The 12200-nt window shown below is 41.6% G+C and overlaps 1 protein-coding gene across 5 annotated transcripts in view; it reads left to right on the top strand.

Moving 5' to 3' along the window:
- The window catches only part of sorcs2 (sortilin-related VPS10 domain containing receptor 2), a 223546-nt gene that overhangs the window by 88690 nt on the left and 122656 nt on the right, over positions 1–12200 (top strand). For all 5 annotated transcript variants that reach the window (XM_074623541.1, XM_074623540.1, XM_074623539.1 and 2 more), the window contains one exon: positions 7314–7381. Coding sequence is in view for 3 of the 5 variants with exons in the window: in XM_074623539.1 (XP_074479640.1) it covers positions 7314–7381 (68 nt within the window). In the remaining 2 variants the exon portion in view is untranslated. The remainder of the gene's footprint in view (positions 1–7313; positions 7382–12200) is intronic.

The following is a 12200-nucleotide window of genomic DNA, read 5'->3' as shown; positions in this document are numbered from 1 at the left end:
AATATCAATGTGCAAGTAGTATACTTCTAAGTGTACTACTGCGATACTTCTTGGGACTAAATTGGCCCACTTTTTAGTTTCTAAAAATATACTTTAAGTGTAAGAATAGTATTCTTTGAGTGCACAACTAGTTTACATCTAAGTTGTATTTTGTAAAGCATGCTATACTATAATGTGAACTATACTACAAGTGAACTTATAGGTATACTGTTAGTTTAGTAGTTCCATAGTGTAGCCCACGTTTTAGTTTATGAAAGTACACTTAAAGTATACTCTCAGTGAAGTACTAATTTAATAGTTTTTACTGCAAGTATACATGCAAGTTTTCTTTAAGTGAACTTATAGCACTTAGCCAAATATACTTTTCTGCAAACTTTTCAGTATAAGCCAAGTATACTTGGACTTTTCTGTATACTTGTCGGCATAAGCTAAGTATACATAAGTATAATTTTGTTAAGTATATCTCTGAAGAGACTTGCTCCTTTTGCTATTTGACTTGATGTTATATGTTGAAAATTAGTAAAAAATTTGTTTCTCGCATGCCTTCATGGTTAACAGAATATAAAAACGTAAAACATTCTTGATGAATTGAAGTAAATTCATATCAAAACATACATTTACAAACTCACACACTCTAATAGGCTACTCTAACAAAAAGTAAGCATAAGCCAAATATACTTTTCTCTACACTTACATAAAAGTAGTATACTAATAGCACACTTGAATAAACTTGCTTTTGATAAGGGTTGTTGAGTTTTAAGTTCATAACAATTACAAAAATGGTAATGGTGAGTGATATTTTTTACAAACATGGACACAGTGTTGGGTAATATCCATGGAACAGCAGTCATTTAATAATATTAACTGAAAATTGTTGTGTAATGAAAGGACACCCACCTTGTCAGCAATTGTTTCTGATCTTCAGCACGTCCAAACCCACTGACTGCTGTTTCCTAGTACCTGATGATAACTTATATTAATGCTTCTGTGTGTATTAATGGCACGCAAGTATAACAGACAGCAGCAGGACTGTGGGGTATTTTTGCATATTGGCAACCAAACGCTGGACTTCGTGTCACTCTGTTATTAGGCAGGCAAATTCTCTTTTCCCAGTATTCTTCCACAGTGAGGTCAGTTCGTAGGGCCGGCCACTGATAAGCATCACTGGTAAGCATCACTGGTAAGCATCACTGGTAGTGATCCAGAGTCTTGCTTGAAGATATTTCAGTTGTACAGAGTTTGAAATGGAATAACTGGTTCGATTTGTGGGATTTTGTGTTGTCTTAATGCAGGAGATGTACATTTAAAATGAATGTATTTTTCTTTTAGATGACTTTTGACAGAATTCAAATGGCCTGCAAACAAAGACTGGTGTTTATTCAAATTAAATGTTGAACTGAAGCCTCTGTGTGTACAGACAGTTTGGAGGAAATGTTCTGTCGGGTACTTCGTAATGACCATGAATACAAACAATTGTGTTCTCTGTAGTGATACCAAACTTCACTATTATACACTGTAGTGATACCAAAATCATTTCACACATCATCAGTGGTCTCTTCCTGGTTATACTACAACGCTTATTTTGGAAAAATGTGCTTTTGCATAATTTTGGTGAATTTATAATGGGAAAAATATTCAATGCACTTTGTAGACGGTCCCTGACCACTCGTCTCACAGCCGGCCGCGCATACAGACCATGGATGTATTAAGAGACCAATGTTATGTATCCAGCTCAGAGGACGGCTCGTTTTGATTTAAATGAGCTTGTAGCTTGTTGTCTACTTTACTATGGTTACAAAGATCCCTCGTTGGTGTTTTAACAAAATTTCGTTTATGAGTTATTGATCCGGGGAGTTCAAATATGTCAATATTTGTCCATCTTTAGTAAACTAGTTCAATTCCGCATTACTCTTCCACGATGAAAAAGTGAATAAACTCCTCATCTGTAGAACGGTGTTGTATATGTTTACCAGTATTATTTGGGCCTGTGGTACACACAATTCGCCAGGGTGTTAATTATCTCCTCATTATTTAGGATGGCTGATACTAGATTTCGTGCTGACTCGCTCATAGTGACACACACGTCTAGCAGCACCAAGATCTGTACAGATAATGACCTAAAACACAAGACGGCAGCAGCGCCGTGATGATGTCAGATTTCATTCCATATTCTCAGTTTCATTCAATATATTCAGAATTTCATTCAATATTCTCACATTTCACATTATATATATAATAATTTCCTGAATGACATGCCATAGTTTATATATATATATATATATATGTGTGTGTATATACTGTATATAATATCATAGTGGAGGAAAGAGCCGAGAGACGTGAGATGTAAGCGAGACGGCTCAGTGACACAAACGGTGGACACTGACTACAATAGCAAGTTGCGTCCAGGGGATAGTGAGACACATGTAACTGCAACATCTCTGGTTTGAATCCAGCCAGGGACCTTTGTTGCATGTCAAAAAGTAAAAGTCCAAAATAATCACAATGGTCAAGGTTACAGATTACACAACAAAGTGAAATGCTTTATGCACTGGAGTGTGTGCATCTCCATCATTGTGTGCGTGTTTTCGTATGTGTGTGTGTGTGCAAGAGAGAGAGAGTAACAGAGCGAGATCGTCCTGTCCTACTCACACACACACATAGATGCCATCAAAGTCTCATTCCCCAAATTTAATCGCCATGGAATTTATATAAATTTGGACTTCATCTTTTTTTTTTTTTTTTTAAATAGACAAAAATGAGTTCTTCCCATTTATTACAGACCGTGATGAATTGTTAATGTGTGTGTGGTCTGTTTCTGGAGAATGCGAAGCGCCTGGAGGGATGAGGAGGGGGGGTGTCATACACTTGTACTTGTACATTTCACTGTTTTTGCTTTAAAAATGAATGAGTGCATTCTTTCTCGAGAGTCTCCGAGTCTGTCTGTCTTTATTTCCCCCAGTCTCTTTCTTTCTTTAACGCTGTCTCCTCAATAGCTGGTTGATGGCACACAGTCGATGGGAATGTCTCAGGGACAAACAGTGGTTGTCAAACTGGAGTTTGCAAAGAGCTCGGCTATGAGCTCGTCTCTCAATGGGGTCTCTTGTAGCTCTTGTATGAAGTCATCCGTGAGTCCTGACCACCCTGTTGACTTTTCCCCAATAAAAGCCATTAGGCCCATTGTCCACCGGCTTACAAACAAGAAACCAACAGTGGCTGATTATGTGGTTGTGGTATTTCAAGGCGGCTACAATAGAGCAATATACTTCCTCTACAACAGTTTGATTAGGTCAGCAAGTTCATCACAAACTTCCTGGCAATTTGTTATCTAAATCAACAGAGGACACAGAGACTTCTTTTCTTTTCATTGTTTATTAAAAAATTATATTTTGTTAGCTGTAGTTACACATGTTTTACGATACTTGTTGACTTAAAGCTGCAGTAGGCAGAATATTTTTGGCAACATTGGGCAAAAAGTCCATAGTAACCTTTCAGCATATTGTAATTCAAGTGTTCTGAGAGAAAACTAGACTTCTGCACCTCCTCATGGCTCTGTTTTCAGGCTTTAGAAAATATAGCCCGTGACGGGAGACTTTGGCCAATCACAGGTCATTTCATTGAGAGAGAGCGTTCCTATTGGCTGTTTGCAAATTTCTCTCCTTCAGATGTTTGAAGAGAGAAATAGACATTACAGTAACAGAATATTGATTCATATTTGATCAGCGCTGCCTAGTTTGACCGTTTGATTGGAGTTTGTGAGTGATTGACAGCTGCTTATAGATGGCAGACTCCAGCTCGGCTCTGATTGGTTGTTTTCCTCCAGTCTGTGAAATCTTGCAGATGCCATTAGGAGCACCGGAGGACACAGAGGCACATGATTTTTTCAGATTACCAGCCTCATGCACTACTGTCACAATATATGTTTTATAAAAACAACTTTTTTTTAATCATATTTGCTTCATTTCTACTCACTGCTGCTTTAAGTGAGGACCTGTGATTTATTTGTGTTGAATTACAACTTAATGGCATGGCATTGCATTTCCTAAAAAAAAAGAGGGGATTTTTTTCTTACCACTCTGGTTGGATCCTCAGTCCGTGCCAATTTTGCCCTTTAGTCCAATGAGCTGTAGGTAGAAGCTGCCAAGTTCAGTAGTCTTAACACACTGCTCCGTACACTAGAGGCAATAGAGGAATCTGGCTTCTGTGCTGTTCAGCAGTTTTGTCAATGTGGCTAGGTTTGATGCTGCCAAATAAACGCTCTCTCTGCCTCCTGCCAGAAGTGATTTATGGCCGAATACATCCTTGCCCTGTCCACTCTATCCCCAAAGAAAAATAATTTTCCAATTGAGCAGAACTTAGGCCTTGAAGACAGACTCAACGTGGGGATAGACAGACAGAATATTTTATTGGCATCGGCATTTGGATGAATGATGCATACCTCAATCTCACGGGGGCCGATGAACTGATAGACTTTAGAGGCACAGTTTCTTTCCTTTTCTCCTTTTTAAAATGTACAAGAACAGAGGATGCCATTTGATGTGTAACACTTTTAGAAAGCTATAATTATAGATTTATATTGCAGACAGGGCTTCCTTGTAACCAGCAGGGTAAATGTAGTTTGTGTCAGAGGAAGGATGCCAGCTGTTAGAGGCTGTGTAGTGTATTACATTTTTATGCGGAGCTGCTTTTCAGGGACATGGCACATGCTCTATGGATTGACACAATATAATGCAATGACTGGCTGACCCAGACAAACAAGTGACGTGTTGTTCTGCTGCATATCTCCAATATTTCAAAAGTCAAGTCAGGTAGTGTAGGAGGAGGAAGAAGGATAGATTGAAAGGGAAAATTTGCCGATTTCAACCGGCTCTGTCTCACAAACTCCGCAGGTCGTTTCGCATCATCCGGCAGACCTCAGCCACATTGTTATGTGAATGAGAACAAAGTTTGTTTCTAACAAAGTTAGCTACTACGATCTACAAACGGTGAGGTGCGGTTTATGACCAGTGTGGCTAGGTATAGTCGCTCAAAGTCTCATTTGATTAGATGGATTTTTGTTAAAAGCCCCTGAGTTCAGGATGAGTCATCAAACATCTGAAACTTTGCAGAAGAGAAAAGACAGGTGTAAAAATACACTGAAGCTGATTTTTTTTGCTACATATATTTATCATATAACAAGAGATACAAAATGAACAATTAAAACACAGGGTTACAGGATTAAAACTGGGGAAAATGTATTTTTCATTTCACTGGGTCTTTAAAGCTGAAGAAAAACCAAGATTGGGTTGGGGAGGCACGAGTATTAAGTGTGCAGCGTAGTAGATCTAATCCTTCAGTGGAGGAACCGGTGCTGTTACTGCCTGCGCAGTACGAGTGTCAAGCTCTGCACCAGTATCTCATTAGGTGAAGGACAGCTGTGCAGAGGCGGACAGCCTGTTTCCTGAAACACCAGTTTAGTCATAGTAGGCCAACGACCAATGGGAACACTTGCTACATGCTGCATGACTCAGAGAGCCTCGCACGGTGGCTCGTTTGCAAATTCAGATACTGTCTAATTCCTCATCAGTAAAGAGAGTTTTTATGACAGTTAGAGGCAGAGGAGAAAAGCAGGTTGTCGGCTGTCACTGCATCTGTTGAAGCTGTTACCGAGGTCGTTATCAACCCTGGCAAGCAGCCCGCTGCTCAAGGAAACCCCCTCTGTTCCGGTTCTCTGGACTCCATAAACATCTTTGGAAGCAAAAAGCTCCACCAGGGTTGGAACTCCCAATTTTGGGGTTGCTTTGAGCCAAGTGCCTAGAGACTCCGCTGAGTGGCTTTGATGTCAGTCTGTGTTGTGGAAATTGGTCTAGAGCCTCTCAGAGCTCATTCTGTTATGTCCCTCGCTGTGGTGCTCCGCTTTAACCAAGTTTTGTGTGGGGAAAAAAACAACTCTTTTAAGACACAGTTAAAGAGCAGCCCCGCCTCAGTGGAAGGGATAAAAAATCGCTTCAGGTTTCTTTTTGAATACTAACTGCAGCTGGATGCTACAGGCTGTGTGGCCTCACCCAGACACGAGAGGGCAATGTGAAAGCCTCGGGGCGCTACTTTATGCAAAATTTGATAAGGCTAAACGTTGTAACAGGATGAAAACATAGTTCAGAAGATATCTGGGCCTGCAGCCAGGTATCTTATTAAGTCTGACAAAGAAATAAAGCAGATATTTACCTCTTGAAGATGCAGCCTAAAAATAAGAGTCATAATTGTGTACTATCGACACAGAGAATATGGTGCTACAGGCTGTGCTTGCTTTCCACATTAAGATGTATCAGGAGTGTCCTATCATTTGCAGCTTGACTCCCTGGGAGCAGCCACCTTCAATCCGGCCAGATGTTGGCAGCTGCCTCTGGGCAGGACCCCTCGGTCAATCAACTCCCCTCTGCCTAAAGACAGGCCTGGGTTTTTCTCTTGCTCCACTACCTAGGACCTGTCAATCACACCTCCAGGCCTCACTGTGCTCCCTGACCCACTGACACTCTTGCCATGGCAACGCAACTCCCAGCAGACCTCTAGCTGTCAAGAACAGGAGTTCTCAGAAAAATATGAAAGACAAGAGTTTCTGATCCAGCGTATACACGCATGGGGGTTGTGCCCTGGACCAAAATGTCTTTGTCCTATGAATAATGCATCCCTACATTTTATTTATTTATTTTTTGTGACCCTTAACCCCCCCCAAAATAAAAATTCATAATCAAATCATTCCAAGAAAAATGTGTTGAAGCTAATTTCAGGATTTTTGCCTCCACTGAGGAGGCTATGGAGGAATACTTGAGAACGCATTGTGTGAGCTCTCTCTAGAATCAAAGAGGCAAACAAGACTGTTATTTGTTCAGGGTAATAGCTTCTCCAAGCACCCTCGAACAATACTCTGCATAAGAATCAGCAGCAGTGCAGATGGAGTTCCCTCACAGTTGCCTGTGGTTGTAATAATTGCTTCTATCTGGGCCCGTCAGTGACAACCAAGCCCTTTCATTGGACGTAAAAAGACGGTGCCAGGTTGCCCCAAAGGATTACATTACAGCTTGTTTAAGCGGCTGGCGGCTGCAGAATTCTCCCTCAATACTGGACCAATTTCAAAAACTGTTGAACTGATGAAAACATGGAAAAATAGAGTCCAGAAAAAACCTGGTTGTTCATTCAACTTTCACCCCTGCATTGGCTCTACACCCACCTTCGGTTACCAACCTCCCACTTTGAGAACCACTGTACTAACCAGTCCTTTTTTCTTCAGTAGTAGCTCCAATCTTAAATGTATCTCTCTCCTCCACCTTTTGTTGCAGGTCATCCTGATCCTGACCAAGTACTACCACGCTGACTCCACCAAGGTGCTGGAGAGCTCGCTGTGGAGGTAGGCCAAACGTTTACACCGTGTTTTTTTGCTCTTGCTGGATGTCTCTATGTCGCGTCTGTCCTCCGACTCGGGCAGACCTTTTGTCAGCAGGCGGCTTCCCTTTAACAGCGAGGTCAACGTAGGTCTCGGTTATCTCTCCGCTGTGCTTCCTCAAGGAGACAAGAGTGATACGGAGCGCTAGGGCGGACAAAACATCAGCAGGCAGCTATGAGTAAAGTGGGGGGGACCGGAGAGTGGGCATCTGTTTGGGCAGATAGCATATCAGCATGGCACAGGGCACCGGCGGTGCCAGGGAAAGGGGTCAAGTCTGGCTGGCAGAGCCTCCTCTATTTAGCAAGGCTGCATTTTGCCAAAACACTTCATACTTCTCTCGCTTTGAGCAGCAGGAAAAGGCACTCCACTTTACAACAAGTATGTCTTGTACTCTTACATATATTCTCCTGGAATATTAATTTCCTCTTTATTCTACATCCACCCCCCTACCAGCTCCGGAGGGACTGCTATACAGTTGAGTCTCTGACCTTCTCCTAGATAAGGGGTGTGGAGGAAATTTAATTACATTCAAATATTCTAATAAAAACTTAAAAAATAGACAAGACAGGGCTCGTAACGCTCGCTAAAATTAGCCGTCTGGAAGGCATTCGCACATAGCAAAACGTGTCTGATGGTGGTACGTAATTCATTCCATTCACCTCACTGAGGGGCTCAATGACTTCAAAGCTACAGCCTCTCATTAGCTCTGACTGCCTGTCTCCCTGTAGGACAGATATGAATAATGTACATAACATATTTCTCTCCTTCCCCCTGTTGATGCTTTAATTGTTGCAGTGTATTCATAATGCTGCAGATTCACCACTGGACAGCCCATTTGAGAAAGAAAAACGCAGCAAATGGTTGCCAATTTAGGTTCAATTCAGATTAAATTCAGAGACTGAAAAGCTGTCCGGCTGCTTGTTGGCATCATTGTTCCAAAAAAAGCAGAAATTAGCATGACATTTGCATGTTTCCAAGAGGACCTCTCACCACCACGTCTTGGTAGGTATTATGTGTGGGGTGTATAGCTCAGTTTCCTTGTAGCTGTCAGGCGTGCTGTGTGGACAGCCACAGTCCGCTGGCCTATAGGCTTTGAAGTCCCAGGGCTGTAGGATCAAACAAGGAAGATGGGGAAAGATGAATGGGTTTGCTGTCTTGCCCTGTCAGGAGGTGTAGATCAACATGCCAGGTTTCACACTGGGGGGCGGAGGGGTGGGGGGGGGGGGGCGAACTGAACAGCACAAAAAGGAGAAAAGTTTTTCGGGGCAGCTGAGTTAATGAACTGAGGCCTTTTTTAGATCAGCGGTGGTCTGGCTGGTCTTGTCTCAATAAGCAAAGCACACAATCTGTCTTCACAGTTGAGAAACTATAACTGTTAGTGGCCTATAGGTGGATTCAACCCAAACAACTTAGTATCAGCCACTTAGTTTCATTCTCGCCTTGCTGTCTTTGATGGAGTTTTAGAGTTGGACGATGGTCTTTTCCTCACTATAAAGAATGAAATCTAGTGATTACTTATCCTGTTCCTGCTTGTGGCACAGTCATGTTGCTTATCGCTGCTCCTGCTCTATTTATATACACTTATTTGCATAAAAATGCCACTAATTGTTATTTTAAAATACTGAATGTCGTCTCAGTAAAACTATTAGCATAGAAAAATTTGAAGAATTCACCAGACCATGACAGTATTGGTGATTTATTCACACACTAACGACCTACATTGATGCATGAAATTTCATTTTCGACTTTCTGAACAGAAGTTTGACTAAACCACTTCTAGCTTTTTTTTCTTGAGCGTTCAACCGAATCTCAGCGGACTTCCAGAGACCACCAATATGTTGGTCACGTGATGACAACTGATCAAACTCCATTTTACTGATGAGGGTTGAGAGATGTGGTTAAAAGCTCCAGCACAAAGAAGTTTCCTGACATGAGACGTATTGTGGTCATGTGAATCATAACTCCCTAAATAGCAAAGGCTCAAATAGCGTAACACTGTCAAAGCATTACAAAAGGGAGAAAGGAGGTCTGAGTGGATTGCTAGTATTTAGATTAGATCCTGATGGGCAGGTTGGCACCTTCCAACCTTCCACCTTCCTCGCCCTCAGTGTATGAATGTGTGTGTGAATGCTAACATGTAGTGTAAAGCGCTTTGAGTGGTCAGAAGACTAGAAAAGTGCTATTTAAGTGCAAGTCCATTTACTAAACTTGTCCATATCATAACCATACAATTGATAGGTGCAGAAAGAAGAAGACACATTACCCATTTTGTCGAGTAAGTATAAAGGCTTGTTGAAAAACCTGCATTGGCCTTGAAGGTCAAATAGTACAAACTGTCCAAAGTTTAAAGAACGCACTATCAAGTGTAAAGTTGCGAACTCGTATACCCTCTAATCATAACCATAACCACACTTCATGCCATGTCTGTTTGTCAGTGTGCTGTGGAGACTTTTGTTTGTCCCTATAGGCTTCGGCGCAAGTGCTGATTCTTATATCATTGCTGCCTGTTTCTCCCGTATGTCTGTCCTTCAGTTTGTTATGGCTGGCCCAAGTTGGCGGACTACAACATGGCTGATAAAAGAGCTCCAAACGTCCTTGTCTCATGAGAATGTCTCTGTTAGTGAAGGGAGAAGGAACAAGTGAGTGAGTGGCAACTCATGGACCACTGTCTCAGACAGTTTATGCTTGTCTGTACTGAGCAGGTGAAAATGTACCTGCAGGAAGATGACTGGCAGTATACAGTTGAATAGTGACTGCCGGACTGACTATGTCATAGCAGGTGTATTGCTCAGGGCCAAAGGAAGTGCAGTGTTTGAGTGTGAAGTTGTTTTTATGAGCGCTTCTCCAGAAAGCGGCAAGCAGCAAAAACCACAGGCCAACAATTCAGCCTGTTCTGAACATGCTGTTTCAACAGGCACTGTAGTGCCTTACAGATCAAATTTGGATACTGCATCAGAGTAAACAGCGGGAGAGGTGCTTGTAGATTAGGCAAAGACGTGAGGATTTGCCCTTGCATTACTAAACACTGTGATGACTGCAGGCTGACAGAACACTTCTTAAGACTCGGTTGCTCCGAATCGAGCCACGATCTACTCAGTAAACCTTTTTGATCCTCAAACTGAGAGGAGCAGATGTGCACTTTCTCGGCTTTGAATCCTCAGTGCAAGTATTTGTTATTTTCAGATGATACACACAGTAGTGCTTCAAATATCAGGCAGTCATTTGTGATTTGATAGATGGGATTGATTTTAATGTTATATTTTGATCAGATTACCTTTAGCCCTTTTGGAGAGATCAAAACTAGACCAGATAATATCCTGGTCTCTGGTGTAGGTTTGATCTCTCCGAAAGGGCTCAATCCAGTTTTAGAGGCTTCTAAAACCTGAAAATGTATTACTTAAATTAATTTGGGAAAAATATATTGGAGTGTCCTGTTTTCAGTTAGATATAATGCATACTGGAATTACAGATACCTTGGCTCGAAATCAGGTATATTGGATATTGGTTCAAACATTGCTATTGAAAGCTTCATCCCCCTAAAATATTGGTTATCGGCCTTCAAAGTGGACCTTCAGAAACCCATATTGGTCAAATTTAAGTATTTCCATCTTAATTTTTGCTTTTAAAAAGTTATATCGAACTACCCATATGTGTTCCAATTACTCCCACGGTAATCATGCACATAAAGAGGGTGTGAGAGTCTGGGGGTATTTATAATTCATGTCATCTTCACACATCTTTTGAAGATGCCTAGTAGCCGTCGCAGCAGGAGGCTTTACTGCTCCATTATGGTCAAGTCTGACAGGCCAGCACTGTTATGTAGAATACATCAAACCACACCACACTGCAGTCAGATAGACAATAAGTGATGGTACATGATGGAAGTTGAGGCTTTGATGAATCATGATAGGATCAAAACAGTAATGTGTTACAAAGAGAAGAAGCATGGCAACATACAAATTATGTAAACACATTATGTTTGGGTAAAGGAGGTTGCGCTTCAACAGTGGGATTCACAGTGGAGTGCTAAACCCAAAGTCCAATAATCATAAAAATGTGATAGGCTAGCACATTCAAAATCAAGGAGGACAAAATACTAGCATTTCACTTGGCTCACATCACAATTTTATGTTAACACATTATCTTTTAGGCATTGAATAATAACTGTAAACGGCTGAGATGACAGGCAGCCACATCATCCTTGTTCTTGCAACACACACTCACTGCAAACTCCCGCTGAGGAAGACTATAAGCTCCTGAAAAAGCTAGTAAGTGAACCTTGAGTTAACATTGTGTCAGTAACCTAAACCTAATTCTAACCTGGACCTTTAAACCAAGTTTGAACCCTCAAACAGGTCTTTGAAGGTCTGTCCAAAAATGTCCTCACTCTGAAGGTCTAAAAACTCAAACTGGTCCTCACAAAGAAGCTATACAAGAACACACACACACACACACACACACAATTGTTTCACCATTACAAATGTGTTGATCCCTGGGGTTCAGATCACATTTCCCCAAACTAAACCAGGAGAGAGCGCCACAGAGTAGAAACATAGGCTTTAGGGCTTAATCAACACAGCATGTTTAATTTCCCCTCATCCTCTCCTCACTTCCCTCTCAGGTTGTTTCTGTCCTTTCTTTGTCTCTCTTCGTTCTCTCAGTGGTTCTCCCGTGGTTCTCCCGTGGTCCAGATGGTCTGAGGTGCTGTAAATACTTAATTAAGCCAAGAGCATCCCTATACCCCCCCACCTCCACCACCACCACCACCACCTCATCACTTCCC

This window comes from Sebastes fasciatus, chromosome 22 (assembly GCF_043250625.1).
Source record: "Sebastes fasciatus isolate fSebFas1 chromosome 22, fSebFas1.pri, whole genome shotgun sequence".
In the NCBI taxonomy this organism is placed as follows: Eukaryota; Metazoa; Chordata; class Actinopteri; order Perciformes; family Sebastidae; genus Sebastes; species Sebastes fasciatus.
Note: the sequence above shows the minus strand (reverse complement) of the source record. Positions and strands in the feature narration are given on the sequence as shown.